General features: G+C 49.6%; 1 protein-coding gene across 2 annotated transcripts in view; it reads left to right on the top strand.

Moving 5' to 3' along the window:
* The first annotated feature begins 271 nt into the window (after nt 1-271).
* Nucleotides 272-22505, top strand: part of NHERF2 (NHERF family PDZ scaffold protein 2) — a 92401-nt gene continuing 70167 nt past the window's right edge. For both annotated transcript variants that reach the window (XM_074965019.1, XM_074965018.1), the window contains exons 1-2: nt 272-570; nt 7028-7288. In XM_074965019.1, coding sequence (XP_074821120.1) covers nt 361-570; nt 7028-7288 — 471 coding nt within the window. In that variant the 5' untranslated portion in view covers nt 272-360. The remainder of the gene's footprint in view (nt 571-7027; nt 7289-22505) is intronic.

The raw sequence follows: 22505 nt of genomic DNA, 5'->3' as shown, positions 1-22505 counted from the left end.
CAGAGGCGGGCGGAGGACGCAGCATGGCCCCGCTTGGCGGCGGCAGCAGCAGCAGCAGCAGCCGCAGCCCCAGCCCCAGCCCGGCCGCCGCCTCCGCTCCTCGCCGCCGGGCTCCTGCCTCTGCGCTTCTCCGCGCGTAAGGGGCCCCGTCTCGCCAGGTGCCCCGGCCGGAGAGAGGCGCAGGCAGGGAGTGCGCCGGCCGCCCCGCACCGCCCCGGGGCTGCGGCCACTTGTTGATCCCGCCGGGATCGCGCTGCCCTCGGCCCGGCGCCTCCAGCGGCTGCGCTGCGGGCGCGGCGCCCGGGCACCGACCTTGCCCCCGGGGAGCTGCCCCGGCGCGCGGCTGGAAGGGCCCCAGCCATGGCCAAGGACCAGCTGAAGCCCCGGCTCTGCCACATGATCAAGGGGGAGAGCGGCTACGGCTTCCACCTGCACGGCGAGAAGGGCAAGAGCGGCCAGTTCATCCGCAAAGTGGAGCCCGGCTCCCCGGCCGAGGCGGCGGCGCTGCGGGCTGGGGACCGGGTGGTGGAGGTGAACGGGGTCAACGTGGAGAAGGAGACGCACCACCAGGTGTGCAGGGCTGCCGGGGGGGGGGCTCCCGCCATGGGTCGGTCGGTCTGTCTGTGGGTGGGTGCTGGGGCAGGGGGGTTCCCTGTGGATGCTCTGTCTGTGGGTGGGTGCTGGGAAAGGGGGGTTCCCGTGGACGGTCTGTCTGTGGGTGGGTGCTGGGAAAGGGCGGTTCCCATGGACGGTCTGTCTGTGGGTGGGTGCTGGGGCAGGGGGGTGCCCGTGGGCAGTCTCTCTGTCCGTCTGTGGGTGAGTGCCAGGGCAGGGGGGTTCCCTGTGGATGATCTGTCTGTGGGTGGGTGCTGGGGAAAGGGGGTTCCTTTGGACGGTCTGTCCGTCTGTGGGTGAGTGTGTGGGCAGGGGGGTTCCTGTGGACGGTCTATCTGTCCATCTATAGGTGGATGCATGGGCAGGGGGGTTCCCTGTGGACGGTCTGTTTGTCTGTGGGAATTGGGGATGGTCTGTTTGTCCATGGGTGGGTGCTGGGGTAGTGGGCTGCACGTGGACAGATGGTCTGTCTGTGGGTGCTGGGGCAGGGTCTAACTCATATTGGATCCCTCTGTCTGTCTGATTCCAGAGCTGGAATAAGAGGTACCGTCAGGTGACAATTAATCTGGGGTTGAGCAGTCCAGATGTTTGCAGTGGGTTTCAGCTGGAGGTTGGGAGTGGGGAAGTCAGAGTGACATGGAAAGTTTTTGTTAATAATCCTTAGCACCTGCTTTTCATCTGCTGTGTCTGTGTCGCCTGCTGGTGGAATGAGGTGCCCTGATGTTGGGTCATTAACTTGTTTCCTGTAATTCCTATGGTTCACATGCCCCCTGCTGCCCCCACTCTTTATGTATTTCTATTCAGAGAGGTTAAAGTCAGGAAAGTTCTATCAAGTCACATCTAACCCACCCCCTGCCAGTGCAGGGTTGTTCCCTACAATATATTTCCTAGTGCTGTGTCCAGTCTAGCAACAAGGCTTTTTTATTTAGCTGTAAAATGCAGAGCCGTACACTAGCAGCTTTGAATTGGGCCGCCCATGTGTTGTTTTTCTTCTGGGGATCTGTCAGTGTCCGTTTTGGGCGCTAAAACTTATTTATGATAAGACTCTGAGTCGTTTTCCCATTCTCTGCTGGATATCCCAGGCAAGTTTCCAAGTGAAGCTAGCGTGATGGAAAGAGGGTCTCTCTTTGGGTGATGGTTCCTGTACCACAGGGTGGATAGAGTAATTCACACGGAGATAAGCAGTTTATTGGGGGTAAGATCCCTGTTGGGACAGGGACCAGAACTCTAACCCTGCTGAGACTTTCCTTGACCCTTCAAATGGAGCACGGAGCCCGCTACATATGCCTGAAACCTCCTTATTTTACCCTGCTCCTTGGAAGATGTCTGCAGGAATGTGCTAAAGTTGGGGGGAGGGGGTCGGAGAAGCAAGGAGGGTGATCGTCTCTCTGAATGTTTGTTTAAAAGCTTCCCTTTGCCAAATGACGAGCAGTAGATAGTGCAGTAAAATAGGTTCTCACACAGTTCTCTACCCAGCAATGTTATCTTACCATGCTGGGGCACCCGGTATACCCCCGTAAGTTTCAGCAACGGCAGTGTGTTATAGCATGGTTGGTCTTGTCTGTATGGACAACATCTAACTGTGCAATAATCATGTTACGTCCCTGCCAAAACCAGGCAAGGTCGGAAAGAGCAAAGGGTGTTATGACATGGGCAGGGCATTGCAGTGACATAGTCAGCCGTTGAGTTGTAGGTGAACAGATTCCAGCAGAAAGTAGCTTCTGAGGATAGGACAAGACGCAATAGACGTAAACTGCAGCAAGGGCGGTTTAGGTTGGACATTAGGAAAAACTTCCTGTCAGGGTAGATGAGCAGTGGAATAAACTATCCAGGGATGTTGTGGAATCTCTGTCATTGGAGGTTTTTAAGAGGAGGTTAGACAAGCCCCTGTCGGGGTGGTCTAGGTAATACTGAGTCCTGCCTTGGGTGCAGGGGACTGAACTAGAAGACCTCTCAAGGTCCTTTCCCGTCCTACGATTCTGTGATTCTGAGCATGGTACTGGGAATCGGGTGACCTGGGTTCTATTTCTAACTCTGCCACTGATTCCCTTTTTGACCATGGGCAAGCCACTTCTCCTTGCTGTGCTTCCGTTCTGCCCTGTGCAGTCAGTAATGCTAACTGACCTGTGTAAAGTGCCTTGGCATCTACTGTTGCAAAGACTATGCAAATATTCACCATAATTATTATTGTCATGTAATTTATACTTGCACTCACTACAATGTACTTTGGAAAAATAATGGCCAGAAACAAGTAGCTTCTAGCCTGAGTTGGAGATCCCTTTGCGTTTCAATAGCACGGTGCTTTCGAGTCCCATTGGGGCAGCTGTTTTGCCTATCTGCGTAGTAGTTTTCAGAGCACTGCAGGGTTGAATATTTTAGTAGCTTAGAGCATATGGCAGGCGCCTCCTGTAATAATTTCTATGTGCCGCGTGGTGATCTGTCGTCTGCATGCTTCATGGAACCAACAGCACTTTGGAAGTAGCGGGTCTCAGTTTTTAGTTGCCGACAGTGGGTCCTAAAGATGTGGAATGACTGACTGATTTGCTGAGAGATACAGAGCCATCCCCAGTCGCGGTGCAAGTGTGGTAACGCCATTAAAGTACTATGTAACTGAGACCCAGCCGGGATGTGGCTCTTATTGTTTGGTCGTTAACTTTTGCAGAGGGTGCTCAGGTCCACAGCACTGACTTAATTAACACTTGCCCCTCCAGTTATATTTGGAATGGAGTCAGGGTATATCTATTACTCTGTTTGAATTGCTGGGTGGATGAGGGTGTTCTTATTACATACGGAGCTGTGTTTTGCTCAAGGAAATTGTCAAGACTTCGTATACTAAAATCTGATGTGATGATGAAAGCTGATTCAACATTGCTGAGGCATCAATTTCATGTCTGAAATGTGTGGGCTTTTTGGTTGCGTAGGTCAAGTGAAGCTAGAGACATTTCATCCTCTCCATATTTTCTTCTAAGCAAGACATAATGAACCTCTGGAACTCACTGCTACAGGGTATTACTAACGCAGATAGCTTAGTATGTTCCAAGAAGGATTCAACATTTATATGAACCGAGTTAGCATCTGCAGTCACATTAGCTGGGATGGCGTTACAAAGGGCTGGGCTGCCAATCCTCATGCTTCAAAACAATACGCTGGTAATATTCTGGTGATCAGGAGAAAACTTCCTCCATGACAAATTGCTGAAAAGCTATGTACATTGTGAGAGTGTTACACCATATGTATCGGACATTGGCTTCTGTTGATGACAGGATATTGGATTTGGTGAACGGTTGGTCTGATCCTGCTTGGCTTTTCCTGTTCTCTTAGGGACGTCAGCCTTGGAGCTAATAACAGGTTTACGCCTACATCTGAAACAGTCAGTAGCAAAGAGCCTTTTGCACGTTGTTCTTGTACTCACTTCCCTTTATGCTTTTTAGGATAGCAATTAGAAAGGGTTGGGTGAATAGGTTACCATTTTATCCATCTCTATTACTCTGACTGATGGAGCTATTAAATAAAGGCAAACTTGCCTTGTCCAGATACGAGACACTGCAGAGTGACATGACTGACTTACTGCACAGTGGTTTTGCTGGTGCAGGGACAAGCAGCTGTGTCTGCAGTCTATACATTTCCCATCGGGCTGTTTTCCATCTGTGGATGCGGGTTCTGTGACCTGGCCTGGGGTTTGCTAGGTAATTGAGCAGTGGGGCTGTTTGTCACTTGTAACCTTGGTGATTGTAATATGTCCTGTACCCTGGTCAGGACAACTGAAGCTGCAGGCCATAGCTCGGTTAAACATTAATTGGTAGCAAATCTGTAGGTAGAAGGCAATTTGGGTGAAAGTGATCATGAAATGATACATGTCCTGATTCTAAGGGAAGGAAGGAGCGAGAGCAGCAGAATAAGGACAGGTTTCAGAGTAACAGCCGTGTTAGTCTGTATTCGCAAAAAGAAAAGGAGGACTTGTGGCACCTTAGAGACTAACCAATTTATTTGAGCATAAGCTTTCGTGAGCTACAGCTCACTTCATCGGATGCTTATGCTCAAATAAATTGGTTAGTCTCTAGAATAAGGACAGTGGAGTTCAAAACAGCAGACTTTGACAAGCTCCCGAGAACTGGTCGGTAATGTTCCATGGGAAGAAAACCTCAGGGGAAGAAGGAGTTCAGGAGAGCCATCAGTTTCTCAGGGAGAGTCTATTGAAGACACAACTGCAAACTATCCCAATGAGAAGGAAGTATAGGAAGAGGCCAGTATGGCTCCGTCGGGAGCTCTGGAACTCAAAAAGCAATCCTACAAAAAGTGGAAACATGGACAACTTGCTAAGGAGGAGTACACAAGAATAGCACAAGCAGGTAGGGACAAAATCAGGAACGCCTATCAAGGGACATAAAAGGCAATAAGAAGAAGTTTTTTATACACATTAGAGCAAGAGAAAGACAAAGGAAAGTGGAGGATCTCTACTTAGTTGGGAAAGAGAGCTAATAACTGATGACATCAAGAAGGCTAAGGTGTTTAAGGACTGTTTTGGTTCAGTCTTCACTAAAAAGGCTAATGGTGACCAGATACGCAAGGTAATTAATGTTAACCACAAAGGGGAAGGAATGCAAGCCAAAATAGGGAAAGAACAGGTTGAAGAATGTAGATAAGTTAGATGTATTCAAGTCAGCAGAGGGCTGGATGAAATTCATCTTGGGTACTTAAAGAACTAGCTGAAGCAATCTCAGAACCATTAGCAATTATCTTTGAGAAATCATGGAACATGGATGAGGTCCCAGAGGAGTGGAGAAGGGCAAACATAGCACCTATCTTTAAAAAAGGGAACAAGGAGGACCCAGGGAATTATAAATCAGTCATCTTAACTTCGAAACCTGGAAAGAAACTGGAACAAATTATTTAAAAAATCAATTTGGAAGCCCCTAGAGGATAACGGGATTATATGGAATAGCCAGCATGGGTTCGTCAAGAACAAAATGCCAGACCAGGGTTACTGGCCTGGTGGATAGGAGGGAGGCAGTATACATGATATATCTTGATTTTTAGCAATGCTTTTGACATGGTCCCACATAATGTTCTCATAAACAAACTAGGGAAATGTGGGAGGGCATAACTAGTGGGGTCCCGCAGGGGTCGGTCCTGGGTCCGGTACTGGTCAGTATTTTCATAATGACTTGGATAATGGAGTGGAGAGAGTGCTTATAAAATGTGCCAATGACACCAAGCTGTGAGGGGTTGCACGCACTTGAGAGGACGGGATTAGAATTCAAAATGACCTTGACAAATGGGAGAACTGGTCTGAATTCAACAAGATGAAACTCAATAAAGATAACTTTAAATTGCTTTACTTAGGAAGGACAAATCAAATGCACAACCACAAAATGGGGAATAACTGGCTAGGTGGTTGTATTGTTGAAAAGGATCAGGGGGTTATAAGCATCTGGAGCCTGGACTGCTTCGCTCCAGCTGGAGGGCAAGTTTCCCAGCAATATCCTTCACCCTCCTGCCCTAAACAGAAGACCCCGTAGAAGGGCGAGTGATGTTCAGTCTGTAAGAGTCTGTCCGCTGAGATCACCCACAAAGGAACCATCTGGTAGCTGTTTGGATGGCTTTGTCAGGTGGAGTCTTGTCTGCTCCTATCTGTGAACTTATCTGGCCCCATCACCATAGTATTTGAGCACTTCACAAGCATCAATGTATTTATCCTTCACCCTGAGGAGGGCAGAGCTGTTATCCCCATTTTACAGGTGGCAGAGCTGAGGCACAGAGAGACTCACCCAAGGTCACACACGGAGGCTGTGGTAGAGCCTGGAGTAGAAACTAGGTCTCGAGCAGCCCATGCCCACCTCTAGCCTGTCCTTCCTCTCACTAGCTTGGCCGGGTAGCACCAGCTCCTTTCATCATGTCCCTCAGTTTAAAGACCAAAACACAGCCAACCCCCCTTTTCCACCCCTCCCCCAAACCTTCTCCTGTCAGCAATTCATTCCCTACTGACCTGAGCTGGATTCTGAGCAGGGACGTAGGGGGTGACGGACCCCAGATCCCATTCTCAACCCCTTCAGCTGGCCTTTGCTTTCCTCAGCTCTGTTGTCTGGTAGCACAAAGCCAGGATGAAGGCACGGAATCAGATCATTTCTTTCATAAATATGTGTGTGTGTGTGTGTGGGGAGAATCAAATATTTCAGCACCATGGGGAATATATGAGAGAGAGAGGGGTAGGGGTGTGTGTGCGCGTGCGTGCATGTGTGTGCGCGCGCGTGTGGTTTATCTGTTCCTAGGAAAGATCCTGGTTACAAGATTGCTGAGACCCCATCCTTGCGGAGTGGCTGCATCAGGGAGAGTGGCCTGGGGGTTGTGGATCTTGTCGTTTGGTTTGCAGTTGCCTGGCTAAATCTCTCTTCCCCTTTCTGTTCCCTTCCAGGTGGTGCAGCGCATCAAAGCGGTGGAGTCTGAGACCCGCCTGCTGGTGGTGGACAAGGAGACGGACGAGTACCTGTGCAGCCTGCGGCTGACGTGCACCGAGGAGATGGTGCACGCCGGGATCCCGGTGACCTCCAACACGCCGCCAGCCAAATCCCCCGGCAGCGACAACGGAGACTTTTGGAAACCGCAGCTGGAGCTGAGCGGCGGGAGCCTCAGGAGTCACTCGTCGCACAGCTTCCCCTCGGAGAGCGGGAAGAAGGTAAATGGACAGCGATAAATAGCCCGGGGGGAGGCTCTAGCGGGACGGCGCGGGTCCAACCGGTGCTTCTGCAGACAGCTTGCGAGTCCCCCGCTGTTTTCTTGCAGCCTTGTGTTCTTCTGGCCTCTACCCAGCTACCTCCAGATGCGCATCGAGTTGTCCTTAGCAACCCGTGTGCTGGGGAAGTGGCTGCCTGGGATACCCCTTGCACCCAGGGCAGCCGCATTCCTGTGGCCGGGCTTCGTGAGTTGAAGATCTCCGCTAAAACCTGGGGAATGCTGCTTGAAGCTACGTTACCTCCTGCTGGGTACTCTGATCCCAGGGGTCGTGGAGGAGCACAGGCAGGAGCTGGCAGGGCAGGAGCTGGCCCAGCCATGCTGTGTGGGGAGAGTGGAAGGGAGCTTGCAGCGAGATTTCCCCTGTAGGGTTAGGTGCGTTTGGAGGGTTGATTACCCAACGAACCATGGCCTTCTGCTGTGCTCTGCCCTCTTTTTCCCAACTTCTCTGCTACCTCCTCTGCCCTGCAGACCACAGCGGAAAATGTAGGGACCCTGGACATGTAATGAAGCCGTGAGGCCTGTGAATGAGTATGTCCCTCTCCTTGTATTTCCACGCGGGGGGAGGGGAGGGAACCGTGGGGGCTATTGTGATCCTGTTTCTGTTTAAACAGGGAGGAATTAGCCACTTTACAAGCTGCACAGTTCTTGCCTCGTTCGATCTTCAGCAAAGTTTCTTTTATTAACTCTGTGAAGAGGGAAAGCATTCAAGGTGGAAAATGTGTGGTTTCCAGGGCTGCGGTGTTTCATGGAGACAGTACGGGCTTGCACTCCCTGAGAGGCGGGAGGGATTCATGTCCAGGCTGCCCTTGCTCACGGGGGATGTTGATACGGCTTGCACAGGGATGTTTGCATGTCACTGAGCTGATTGTTTTATGACCCATCCAGGGGCTGTAATTCCCCCAGGACTTCTAATTGCAAACAGCTTTGTCCTGTTCCCCTTGGCAGCAGAAAGGCCAAGATTGGAATGGATCACAGAGCGTGAATGCTCCGATTTTAGGTGTGGTCTCTCCAGGCCAGCCTGGAGGTTCACTGGGGCAGCGGGTGTGCAATGCTTGTCCTGTAGCTGAGCGTCAGGTTTCGCTTTCCAGGGCCCTTCTGATCAGTCCTCAAGTCAGCGTAAGTTTTTTTTTTTTTGAAAAGCAAAACAAATTAACAAATTAAAATGTCTCTATTTGTTGGAGCAAGAGCCTTGTGCCGTGGTTCCCTCTAGGAGAGAGGGAAGCAGCAGCTCAGATTCTCCTTTCTCCTTTGCCGGGTAACATACTTTCCCTGCTCCTAGTATAAAGACATGGTGACCTGCCTTGCATCCTTTGATAGAGAGCCCTGTAGACTCTCTTGCAGAGGCTTTGAGAGCTGCCTCGGCTCTGTTATGGGACTCGCCTTTCTTTTCCTTGGGAGACCAGAGGCAACGTGGTTTTACTTTCAAATGATTTGAAGGCCTGGATAACAATAATCTCTAGCTCTTGTCTAGCACTTTTCATCCATAGATCTCCAAGCGCTTTCCAAAGGATCCCTAACATCCTGAGCTGGTCACTGAGGAGGAGCAGGTCTGTGAGACGCAGAGGGTCAGTTGTCAGGGTAGCCAGGCAGTCTAAGGTGGTGTGATAGGTCACAGCACAGGATAAGCTTCTCTAGCCCACCCTGGCATATACCTTTTTTTTTTTTTTTTTACTGTGTTCCTCTGGCCTCTGTTATCCAGGAGGTCAGACTAGATCAGTGGTGAAATGTTACAGGGGGTTTTCGGGGGAAAAAATTCCCTAATGGCAGGCAGAGCTGTCCCTAGGGACCGCGGGCAGCACAGGGCCAGCAGCCCAGAGCCCCTGGACTTCCAAGAGCTAAGCAGATCAAAGCAAGCATACCTATCACACTGTGGAGATTTAAACTTCAAGACTCCTTATAAGAACTGGAAAGGGAGGTGGATATTTTTTGCTGTTTATAAAATTAAATCGGCAGCTAGTGTTGTTTTTTTAAATTATGATGATGAACAAGTTTAAGCTTTGTTGTAATGTGCATTATTTGCCTGGACTGCTCAAGACTTGAATGCTTGTGTAGGATGAACTCTTTGAGTTGGCTTCTTAAATCCCTTCCTGCTGTTTCACAGCTGATACTCCTTGATGAAACATAGGAGCCTTGTCTTATAACAGGCTTATTCAAAGTGATACAAGCTACGAAAGTGAGCTCTTGGAAGAGTGTTGCCGTTTTCATCATGTAATAAAAATACATGAATAATAAACAGTGTGTAATAAGCATGTCATAAAAACAAATTTTATATTTCCAAGATCACTGCTTTTATAATTTGTACTCTGGTAAAGGAGAAGATTCCTGGAAATATTCATTCTTAGGAGGGGGTTTGTGAGACTTGACATTTTAGTGAAAGGGGTTCACAGGTTGTTAAAGTTTGGGAACCACTGGACTAGATGATTCCAGCCTTGGAATCTACAAATCGGTTCAAAAAGTGGGGGTTCTCCAGAGACCTGAGCAGAGAAAGGGGTGGGGGAGGAGAAACTTGTCAAATAATTTATTTTTAAAAGTTGTGAAAGTGTCTCCAAGAAATGGTTCCAAGCAGTTCTAGTTTGGCCTTCTCTAGACTTTGCTTTGGTTCTCCCGGGCCAAGCACAGTAATAGAGTGGGCCCAGAATAGAAGCAAAACTGAACAGCTCGATGGTGCATGAAGCCAAGTGAGGTGGCTTTGCCTTCAGACCATACGTTGCCTTGCTGGATTAGGGCTCCTGTTTCCCAAAGTCCATGCCACGTGCCTGGTGGTGTGGTGTGTGCCTCACTGCCCTCTATTGGATGGAGCATGTCAGGGCTGCTCCGGTGTTTGGGGTTCCCGTTAACGGGTCAGGCAGCAGGAAGGGGTTTGTGAATCAGCCGTAGGTCACAAGTTCTGTTCCCTAGGTTGCCTGCTGATGCCTGTGGCTGCGGGTATGTACTTGTGGCTTGAGGCAGATTGCTAGTCTCCAGAAGCCAAGAGAACTGACCTTGGTTAATGCTGAGGATGAACTGACGCATGTAATGGCTCCAATTAAATGTTTTCTCTCTCACCTTTGCCCCCTCTCCGGGTGGCCCTTTGAAGAATGAGCACGCGGGCCCCCCGCCCAAAGTCGTTTATCAGCACTGGGTCTATCGGTGACCCTGTTGGGGGGCGGGGTCAGGGGTGAGCAGAACAGCACAGATTAGGTCCCGCTCCTTGTTTATGAAGGGGAACAGCTCGAGAGAGCGTGGAACCAAAACAACCCGGCCTGGAGAGACTGAAGGTTGGGGCCTCTTGCTGGGTGCAGCGAGGGGAGTCGCTAAATACTTTGGACAAAGCAGAGCGGTGCTCTGACATGTGACCAAAGAGACTGAGCCTGGAGCAAAGCAGAGCGAGTGACTTCCCAGGCTCCCTGCTCCTAGCTCGACCTCCTGGAAAGTGAAACCTCTTTCCCGTCTCCCATTGTTTGGGAAACAGCAGCTCCAATTCCCCCCCCACCCTTGCACTGAAACCCATTGTGTGCTGAAAAGACCATGGCCTGGGTGGGGCAGGGAACTGTGGGGAAGGGAGCCGAGTGCTCACGGGACACTGGGGTGTGCTGTTTGCCCAGCCTGGCACAGCAAGTCCTGTTGTGAATGCCCGTCAGCTGTCTTGCTGCCCCGGTGGAGGCTCCTGATCCTATTGTGAGCTCCTCTAATCACATTGATCTGCCGTCCTCTCCTTGAGATCACCACGGAGGCTGCAGGTGGTTTCTGCATCACTTCTTCATACAACACTTCGCACTTGACAGCAACTTCAAAGCGCTTTTACAGCCCGTAACTAGCAGCCTGGGGATGGGGAGTGAGTGTCGTTCTCCTCACTTGATGGAGGGGGAAAATGGCGGGATGGGGAAATAGCTATTCATGGGGAGAGGACTGTTACTGAAGGGGCCAAAGGTCATATAGCAATTGCTCAGTACTGGGATTAGAACTCGGGACCTTGAATCCCATGTTCAGGCCACTAAATTGCACTGCTTCACATGCTTGCTGGTGGTATTCTAGGGAAGATTAGATTTGGCCCATCCGGCTGGCAATCAGCTTTTCAGGAAGCTGCCATGGGACCTCAGGCACCACCCACTGAAAACACCATCCCCCTGCAGAAAGGTCCTGGAGCTCCCAGGGGAGTTTCCGTTCACGATCAGTGTGGCTGCAGGACTCTAGGGAATACGAGCCTTGCCCCATTGTGCTGGAATCGCTCTATGGGAGGCACGGTTGCCTGTCAATGCATGATCAGGTATCGTTACTGGATCACCCCCGCCCCGTGCCAGAGCTTTGGGAAGCTGGGTAGATACAGTATTGATTCAGTGTCTGCCTGAAACCACCACCCCCTCCCCCTCCCCACACGCTCCCTTGGGGCTGCATGTCAGGTTACTCTATAACTGATGGTGCGCACAGTCATGCGACACAAGCACACGGACTTGTCCTTCTCAGTGGCTCTGTTCCCCCGGCCAGTTCCCGTCATGGGAGCCAGAGAGATTAGATAAGAACCCAGCTTTCCGAAGAGCTCAGGGATCTCCTCCATCATCATCCACTTATGCAGAGCAGGCGTGGGGAGTTGTGCCATGGCGCGATGTACATGGATGCAGTGGGGATTGTAACCCCCTGGGGGATTGCACGGGCAGGCTGTTCACGTTGGGAGCTATTGCTTTTTCACACAGCAGCAGCCTTATGTTGGAAGAACAAACCATCCTCTCACCTCCAAGACCCACCCCCAACGACTGTCATTTGAAAGTGTATCCCCAACAGATCAACTTCCCCAGGACTGTCCCCCTTGAAATAACCACGTCCTGGTGCTGAATAATTCAACGTTTATTACAATCACCCTGGCTGCCATGAGACAGCCGATCGGCAGGGCTGTGTGCCAGAAGGTTATGTCATTGACTAGAGTGAGCACTGCCATGCCATGCCCTGGGAAGAAAAGCGGAGCCACATAAAGGGGATGGCGTTGTTGCAGGATGCTATTTTCGGCAGGCTGTCCCGGTGGTTTGTTCTCTCTCACAATCCGATACGGTGCGATTCCTTTGGACTAGAGTAGCGTCCTTCATACGACATCTCCACAGACGGTTTCTGGGGAGAACCGAGACGAGTGCATGGGGGAAAGACACATAATGGGGAGAGCGTTAGGGGCTGATGGGACAGAAATTAAAGCAGAACCCCGTCCCTACTCGTTCCACGTGAAAGAACGGCCAGAGTGCAGCAGAACGATCCAAGAATAGGAGATGGACACATTCCAGTAATAACTCACCCCCTGGACACCAACACCCCCAGGTCAGCCACCTCTTTGATGTGGGGGAGCCTTGTGCTCTGGAGCCAGTGTCTGGGATGTCTGTGTTTGGGAGGTCTGTCTCTTCTAACTGCTGCTGGGAATTTTTTATCCTCCAGTAAAGCTGAGTTTAAGTTTTGTTTTTTAAAGGTCTGCGTCTCTCTGTGGAGCAGTGTGGGGGTCCAAGCCCCGATTCTCTGTGCTGCAGGGGGTAATAGATTCATTGACTGTAAGGTCAAGAGGCACCATTAGATCAGTCCTACCATCTGTGTGACACAGGCCAATGAGTTTTACCCAGTTACCTCTGCGCTGAGCCCAATAACTTATGTTTGACTCACGCAAATCTTCAAGGATGCAAAACCTGTGAGGAAAATGGGGAATTTCAGTCCAGATCTACTCTGCAGATCTCAAAGGAGAACTTACCCCACTAAGTCAGGGATGGTGTCATGTGGCAACAACCAATATGGACTCCTCTCCCCATATGATGGCCCAGACAGCAGTAACAATTTAGTAACAGTGAGGCTCCTTAATCCTTAGTGAGTCTCTGCCGTCAAACACCCCTGCATCTCCCAGGGCTCAGCCATTATCCCGGGTTATCATTAGAGCAATTAGGATGGGATTCAGCTCTGTTCCATTTCCATTGTGGCCAGTTGCGGAAAGAAGAAAGTGAGTATAGAGACATGTCCTTGAGTACCATCATTTTCAGATGTCAGCTCCTCTCCCCAGCATGGTAGTAACATCTTGTGTTTGTGGAGCACCTTGGGTCTCAAAATACTGTGTGAACTGTATACCTACATATGTATACCATAGATAAGCGATCACCTCTGGAGTACTGGAGCTCTCACGGGTAAACAGAGGGGAGATTTTGGCAGAGATGCACAGGGACAAACACGCCCTTTAAAGATCTTAAGGAGTTGACCTAAAGGAGCTGAGAATACCTTGCGTTTTCAGGTCTTCTCCAAAGGTCCTCAACTTCCTTGCCCTGGAAGGAATAGGGCTGGAGCTAAACTGGCAGTTTCAAGGAATGTAGGTGTTTAAAACCAGCTACTTAAATCACTAAGCTATCTCCTCTGGCATCACCCTTCGCCTGTACTGCTGTGAGGTATTATGGGGACTCTGACTTTTTACTGTTGCTTGGTTTGAAGTCAGTGGTTGCTTTGCTTAGCTGGAGTGGGGTGTGTGTGCCTGTGTGCTGTTTGCCTGGCTTTCAAGAAATTTCTCCCCAGGAGGTAAAGTTAACATAAGATTTAACTGATACATTGTGGCTCGCCCCATAAATTACAACTTGGTCTCTTGGCTGAAGGAACCATATAATTTGTGAGCGCATGTGTATATTTGGACCTTTTACTGCAATCTGTGTTTGGAGGGATACAGAAGAAAATTTGGCATTTGCAACTTGGAAGAGGAAAGGACACAGCTACTGTAAGACGCTGTTGTTTAGAACTCCGATCAATGGGACTCTGAGTTTCTCCGTTGTGTTTGGACTGTCTTGCTGTTCTACCTTGATCAAGTCACGTAACCTCTCTGCTTCCATTTCTCCCCTGGCAAAACATGGTTATTAATGTTGGCCTGCCTCACAGGGGGGTCGTGAGACTTAAGTCGATGCTTTAGTGCTTTGAGATCCCCTGCTGGAAGGGTCCTAGAAATGCAAAGTATTGATAGAAAGTGGAGCTCCTCTGGAGAAATGTTCATTCTTTCCAAGTTCAGTTGGTCTTTGCTTTTGAATAGACTGGGTGACCCATGTGCTGTCTAAGTTGAATATCTCAGCATTTAGTGAGGCTCATATCAGCCAGGACGCTTGAGCTTACGACTCCTAGATCTGTGGGGCCGCAGGCGGATGCATTAGGGGAGGGTCCTCATCTCTGCAGTTTGGTCCTAAAACAGCATATAAGCCCAGCTTGTCGCTAGGTTTGTGCTGAGGGCCGCACATGGAGCGTGTGACCTCAGCAGGAGCTGTTCGTGTGTATTTAACGTCGATCACCCTGTAGGAAAAATAGATCAGTAGGGAATAAGATGCTAACAAAATGCCCAAATCCAGTGTGTGTAAAAGGCCGGATTGTTGTTTTCTGTCACAGCACTGCCCCTGTTTTGCTCAGGGCTGCACTAAAGGAGATTGCGTGGCTCTGGCCCGGCTGCTGCTCAGCGGTGTGAGTGACTTTCAAAATGGGCATGTCACTGTAGCATGAAGAAATGTTCAATAGCGTGAGAAACCTGAGCCTGTGCCCTTTGAGATCACACATCCAGGTGTGCTCAACTGCAGCTGGACACGTCGCTTTGACACCAGGCTGCTCCCTGGGGGAATCTTGAGAGGCCAACCTGATCCCTGGTGTAGCGGCACTGAAGTCATTGGGGTTACACCAGAGGCTAACTACGCCCAGTAGATTCAAAACTAGCTGTTTGAAACAGTTGGATGTTTGACTTTCTGCAAGAGCTCCCTGGTGTGAAGTTGCCTTTTAGTCTTTCTTTTGTGGGGGCTGGGCCAAGGCCTGACACAGAGTGACGTTCTGAGACCAGATCTCATGCGCAGGCCGCGAGAGCTGCGGCAGGAGAGTGGAATGTTGAACCAGACGTGGATGGGCTCAAACGCGAAGCAGCGCTCCCGAAGGAGCAGAGCAGGGGTTCTGCTTTATTGCAGTGCAGGTTTCATGGTGCACTCAGGCAATGCCTGTGTAAAGACACACATCTGGAACAGGTGACCTGCAACTTCGCTGCTTTCTGTATTGCTTTTCTTGCCACTTTCCTGCAATGAAACCCTTGGAGAGTGGGAATGGTTCGGGCCAAACCCCAGGACCCGTTCACCGTTCAGGTCAGAACCGCTGCTGGGCCACTGACCCCCAAACTATGACCTACAGCTGGAGCTGAAAGTGGCAGAGGACTGCCATACCCTAGCTCTGTTGAAAGCAAGGCAAATCTCTCATTGACTCGAGGTTTGACTCTTAGTGGTTTGACTAAAGTTTGACTCTTAGTGCACTGAACTGAAAAGTGACGTCAAGGACAAAACCTGAAAGCAAGAAAGCAGAGTGGCAGCAGGTGCTAGATTGACAGCCTGGAGACTGAAGGCATCTTGTGTCCAGAAAACAAGCTTCCCCCACGGTGCCTCCAGCCAGTGTTTCCATCCTTGCACTGAAAGGACCAATGCGAGGGGACAGGAGGTATTTCGGTCTCCATGGCCCATCCTACCCTTGCATCTCTGCAGAGACTGCCTCCAAGGAGCAGGGGCGGGTGAGCCGCGTGTCTTGTTGCCGCTGTAAACACCTGTCCGTGAACAACTGGGTCAGGAGTGGGGCATCTTGGCTGCGCCAGTGTTTGTGGAGGAAGCCTAGCGCTGCCTCTGCTAAGATAGCGCCAGCTCTGGGTACACCTACACGGCAATCAGTAGGTGGGATTGCAACACATGTAGACATCCCCGAGCTTGGATCTAGCCAAATGAAAGCTAGCTCGAGTATCCATCGCAGGGAAGCTGCAGCAGCATGGGCCGTGGATGCTTGACTATGTACCAAATGTCCTGCGAGGGCCTTCGCGGCCTTCAGTGCTGCTGTTACTCACCTAGCTAGATCAGAGTTAGCGCAGGTATGTCTGCGCCTGCTCCAATTCCTGGTGCGCCGGTGGAGGCGTTCCGTTTAGCTGAGTGGCCAGTCCAGTCCTGACCTCCTCTAATGAAACCATCCCAAAGGCGGTGTTTGCAGAGCGCCTGCTTTCTTGGGTAAATGCATTGGCCATCTTATTACTTATACTAAATATGCGAATACAAAAAGGATAAATCTGCATTCAGGATTTTGTGGCTGCTAAACGTCTGTTCTTAAACGTTTGCTTTTTTGCTTTTTATCACTGCAGCCAGGTGCCCCACTCGCCCCAATCTCTGCTCTGTATTATCGGCTTTTATTACTTTTTAAAAAACAAAAACGTGTCTTGTCTGGTAACTCACGTGGCAAGTCTTGAGTTATAACAGCCATGCGCAACCCTGCAAAATGCAATGTTTTAATGCGTAGGAATTAACATCTGATTCTTAATTTAAACCCTGCTTCCTGGGGCCTCTACAAGAATGTTATGAGGGCAGTATTGCCTGCTAGTTAGTGAAAGAAACTGGCCTCCTCGTATTTCTATTCCCAGCGCTGTCAGTGGCTCACTGTGTAACCTCGAACAAGCCCTTTAGCTTCACTGTGGCTTAGTTTACCTGTTAGTATGATGGGGATAATTGTTACTGTTTATATTGCTGTAGAGGCCCCAGATGAGATCAGAGCCCCATTGTGCTAGACATGGTAGAAACTCCTAGCAAGAGATGAGATTACAGTCTAAATAGATAAGACTGCCAAAAGGTGATGGGGGAAACTGAGGCACAGATAGCTGAAGTGTCACAGCAGGTCAGCGGCAGAGCCAGGAACAGAACCCAGGTGTCCTGACTCCCAGATGAGCATCTTGTCCTCTACAACACATTGTCTCTTGTGCCCTTACCTGCCTCAGAAGGGTGCTGTGAGGCCAAACAAATTGATGGTTGTAATACACATTGGGACCCTGGATTGGAAGGTATTTGAAGAGTATTTGTATTATTGTTTTGGTGCTGCCTGAGAACTCCATTTTAAAGAAGCTCTTGTGCTTGTGAGTGTCAGGGGGTGACTCTCTGATCCTGCCAGGTGGAGACGAGCAGTTTGCTGACATGAGTGAAGAGTGTGGGGTTATTGCCATCCTAGGAACGTGACTTTACTGAGGCTCCTTTATTCTGATGAGCAAGCTGACCCTGGGCCCAGCTTACCAGGCCATTCTGGAAAATTAGGGGCAGTATGAAGAACTGGTTAATGTTCTTTGGCCACCAGGGGAAAAATCCTGCACTGACTTCAGTGGGGCGACTTCACCCTCTGTTTGTCCTTCTTGCAGGGATGGGAAATCGATGGGAGTTGGGGGAAATTAGAGGCCAACAGGGATAGACTTGCCTCAACCTAGTTTGTAATTGGCTCGATTTTCCCCCTCTGCTCATCCAGCCTAAGCAGCACTCCAGTTTCCAAGTCTGTCTGCAAGCATGTTGTTTTGAACATCCAACACCTTCAGTGGTCTTGCTGCGTTTTCTGGGGGTTTGAACAGAAAGCAGCTGGGAGCGGCAGGCATGTCGCCTTGCTCAGATGGCAGCATTTCCACCTCCGCCAGTCAGGCCTCAAGCTGCACGGAACCATTAAAAGCGCGCGTGAGACACACGAGGCTGTCAGTAAGGAGGTTTCTCTGGTGGATTTCTTGACTGGCCCTTAGTGTGCCGGCCATGCGTGATGGGACAGTGGCTATTAAACCTTCTATGTGCTGGAGATGTAATAAAAACCCATGAAAAGTTTAGTGCCAGGGTACCAACTTGATGCATTCTTTGCTAGAGAAGCACTGGTTTAGAATGTGCAAGCTTTTTGTGCTGCTAGCAAGAGTTTATCAGTAACTGCAGGTGTAGATAAAATATTTACATCAAGTCCCTAAATATTTATTGTTCTGTTTGGGTCAGGAATGAGAATTTTTTTCCTGTTGCAAATAAACCTCCAAGGCTGGCAATATCTTCTCTTACGCGAATTCTCCCTGAGTACTGAAAGAATATTGAGCAACGATGAATGTTTTAAAAGGATTTTGCCAGCTTAGTTGAGGTCCAAAGTTTAGGGTTTATAGGATAGCCAGAAAGATTTAACAACACCTCGTATGAGCAGAAATGTCTGCATTAATTATGTTATAAAATCACATTAAAAGAAATACATGGTTTTTAAATTAAAATATGCCCTGATCTCCCAAAGCATCAGTTTTAGTGTGCAGAGTGAAACTGGCTAGCAATCAGTGTGAACATGAATCTCAATTCACGGACCAAGTGGGGTGAAATGCAAAGCTAAAGAAACGGCGTAAGCACTTAGCCTGAAAGTCTTTGGGGCAGGGATTGTCTTTTTGTTCTGTTTGCTTAGTGCCGAGCACAATGGGATCCTGCCCCACGACGGAGCTCCTTGGCGCTACAGCAATAGAAATACCAAATAGCGAAAGGTAAATACGATTTTTTAAAAATCATGTCCGTGTTGACCGTTTCAGGTGTTGCCACAGCCCAGGTAAAGAAGCATTACACTGGATATTGTTTTTATGCAAAATCTCGACAGTGCCCCTTTAAGATGCGCTGTTGTTTTTTTTGCAGTTGTGCTCGTGAACATTGCACGGTAGTCGTAGCTTTTCTTCTGTTATGGTTTCCTTGAGGCTGGAGCTTAATCATAACCTTGGCATTGAGCAGCGGAAGAGACTTGATGGGAGGATTAAATACATTTCCCTGCTTGGTGTTCTATATATTTTCTCTCCTTCTGCCAGTGTCTTTGCCGGTGGCAAAGCTAATCAGCATTTTGCTGCCTCAGCACGGATCGACTGGTGGTAGATCAGTGAACGCTGCATGTGCATAGGACTCCCGCAGCCTCTCCTGTCTACACGAGCACTTCCTCCTCTGTTGCCTTGGTGGATCTGCACTGATGCTAAGACAGTGAGGGGAGATTTCCCAACATAGTCTATTGCAGAAGGCCCACGTGTGTTTGTAACGCACTGGTGAGTGTATGTTATGGATCCCGCTCTGTGCTCCACAGACGATGAGCGGCTGTTACAGCTTGCTGCTTGGGAGGTCAGCTCTTTAGCTCAAGCTGTAGCTACTTGTGCTTTTAGCTCTGGAAATCCCCAGTTCAGGCTCTGCAGTTGGCCAAGATAGGCAGTCACGTAAATGGGGCCTCGTCTGGAATTTGAACTGCTCCAGGTCTTAGATGCTTGGGACAAACTTCCTCAGTCCAGAGGAAGTATGTAACGCATAAGTTAGCATGTCTTACGTGTCCCGTCGTAGTGCTCCATCCACGTGAGGGTCTGCTCCTGCTCTTGGCTGCAGCTGCAGCTGCAAAAGGCTTGTGCTTTTGGAGAAGCCTGGTTCAGTCCTTGGTGTTGGCTGAAATGGGAGCTGTTTGGGGTTTAGCTAACTTTTTGTACGTCTGAGTAAGTGCATGCCTGAAAAGAAAAGAGCTTTCTGATGACCTCCATCATGTATACCTGTGTATATATAGTCTAACCATTGGAGCACAAACACACTCCACCCTGGTTTAAAAAAAAAAATCCTTTACAAACCTGTTTCCGCTAATTCTTGGCTCCCTGCTCCGCTGAGCTGCATTAGAAATGTCCAGGGCAGGTCACCAGCAGGGCAGCCCTAGGAAGCTTAAATTGCAGCTGCCTGCCATACCTGGCTTAGCAGAGATGTACGGGATTTCAGGTTCCAGCACTAATTAGCCCCTTTGTAACCTTCATGGAAAAAAACAATAAAACTTGTTGACCTCCATTGCACGGCTTGTGAGCAAAAAGAGCCAGAGGGAGGAGGTTTCAGGACAAATGAGCGTCTGTGCTTCTCTGAAATGACAAAGTTATAATTGAGGAGCCAACGCAGAGAGAATGAGCTGTTTCTAACTGAGTGAAGGCGGCCCCTATTCCAAGAGTGTTGCTAATGAGCATCAAAGCCTGCTCGCTGCAGTATGTGTATCTGCAAAGCCAAATTTTCCATTTAGATTATTGCTGCTTTTTAAAATCTAGCCCAAGAAATAGATTATATGTTTTGGGTGGCTGTAAGAGTGCCAGTATATACACTGTACTGTGTGAAAGATCCTGTATTTACCCCACTCCAGTAACTTGCTTGGATAAGAAAGCAACCTACTTTGCTAAATCGCCCAGGGGCTGTATTACCCTGTTCCAATCCATTTCTGAAGTGGGGGGTTGTGAAACTGACCTGAGCGGGTTTGCTGTAGGGACAGACAGCCTGCAGGCTATGCAGTGAAAAAGGCTGGGGGATAGAGAGAGAAACACTGCAAACCTTGCAAGTGCTTGACTTTGCTGCATTATTGATTTGAAACTTGGGTCTCCGGGATAACCTGAGAAGGGTTCTGATCTGAAGCCCAGGGAAGTCGATGCAATGACTCCAGTTGACTTCAGTGAGCTTTGGACCAAGCCTGAGATGCTGCATCCTCGGGACAGAAGGTCAACACACACACCTGCACACGCACACTACATGGTAAAGGCAAAAGAATCCCACAGCACTGGGACATACGGGGAATGTGGGCATTGTCACTGTTCCCCATGGTACTACCAGCACCTGAGATTATAGATCTGAGAAAACCTTAAATGTCTTTTTTCCTATCAAAGCCCATTGGAAAATTCCCTGTCTTGGCAAAGCTCAGCCGATAGCCTTCAAATGACTGAACAGTTCTTTTTTCCTTTCTGCTTTTCCCTGATCTGGATCTTGCAGGCATTTTGATAGATCTGATCAATACCCGCAGCATCTATTTCTAAAGTAATTGATTTTTCAGATCATCCGTGCTTTTGACAACACAGACACTGGATGCTCTTTTAGAAGTAGAGCAAGGTGCTGTACAGACATATAATAAGAGCCAGTCCCTGCTCTAAGGAGCTTACAGTCTAAACAGACAAGTGGTGGGAGAAAGGGAGGAGCATTATTTTACTAATGCACAGAAGATTCAGTGACTTGCCCAAGGTCACACAGGGAGTCTGTGGCAGAGCCAGGATTTGAACCCAGACCTCCAGAGTGCCAGCCCAGTGCTTTATCACCATAAAACAATTTGGTTTTAAAATCTCAATGTGTTAGCAGTGTTTCGGATCATGCCACTATCCTGTCCATATCCACCTTCTGGGAGTTGGGTTCTTGAATGCACCGATATTTAAAAACAGCCCGACCTTTTGTACTTCACCCTTTAAGGCAGTGGGAAACGGATGTGAACTGGCATCCCAAAGTACTTTGGTTTACCTCCTTGGGAAATCTATGCATGCACGTGAGGGTGCCCTTATCTGGCCCAGGGATTCATGCGAGACAAATGCAGTTTTGATGGCTGATGTGTGGGGCTTTGTGGCATCTTGAGGGCTGTCTGGAAGAAAGTCTTGCTGGGGAATATTGGCTGTCGGCTATTTTTGACTTGGGGTGTTGGCAGGAAGCCCCTCCTCAGGAGGAAGGTATCCACCCCGTGGCAGTGACTTCCTCTGCGGCGATATTTTTAGTGAAAGACAAAGCAAGTGGAAATGAGCTGGAGGTAGGAGCTAGATTAGCATCAGGATGGATTGTACGGCTGCCAGGGCGCCTTTTGTTCCCGGGGACACAAACTTCTCTGGCCAGAGGAAGTCCTGATCCCACGGACGGGTGGATGCCGCTGCCGCATCTCAGACCCTTGAGCAGAAGACTCGAGGGCCGTCTTCATGGCAAAGAGTTTGGAAAGCTGACGCTCAAATGTCTTCTTGAAATGTCTTCGGAGTTGGCCTCCGCCTATTGAGGCCTTGAGGACACCGGGGTAGGGGCTAGGGGTGGACAGTCATGTCTCTTATTAAGTCTGAGTATGACAGATACAAGTTCCAAGTAGTGTTTGCAGAGGGACCATCTGCCTGCTTGGCACTGCTCAGCAGAGCGCGGGATAATGACACACGACCTGTGTGACACGTAACCGAATCTCTCTGGGCCTTAGTTCTCCATGTGCCCAGTGGGGATGACGACACTCACTCTTGTCTGGCTTGTGTGTTCAGGGCTGTGAGCTCTGCAGGGCAGGGCCTGTCTCTTACTGTGTGCCTGTGAAACGCCCAGCACGATGGGGCCTGCGCTGGTTGGGTCTCCTGAGGCCTGACAGGGGCCTCCAGGGCTACGCAATCAAATATTCTGTATCTGGGCGGGGAGCATCCTAAGGTGCAGCCAGGTGAAGCGACCGGTCCAGAGTCCCACAGGAAATCCGGACCGGAACCCAGGTCCCCTTGCTCCCAGCCCATGCCTCAGTCACACTAAGCCCTGACCTCCTTGTATGGCTTTTACTCTGGTCTTCGTGGCATTATGACTCAGGCCTGGCCGGCACCTAAAATTTAGGCCAGCCTAAGT

Source organism: Natator depressus, chromosome 10 (assembly GCF_965152275.1).
Source record: "Natator depressus isolate rNatDep1 chromosome 10, rNatDep2.hap1, whole genome shotgun sequence".
NCBI lineage: Eukaryota > Metazoa > Chordata > Testudines > Cheloniidae > Natator > Natator depressus.
The sequence above is the reverse complement of the archived record's forward strand: the minus strand, read 5'-3'. Positions and strand labels throughout refer to the sequence as shown.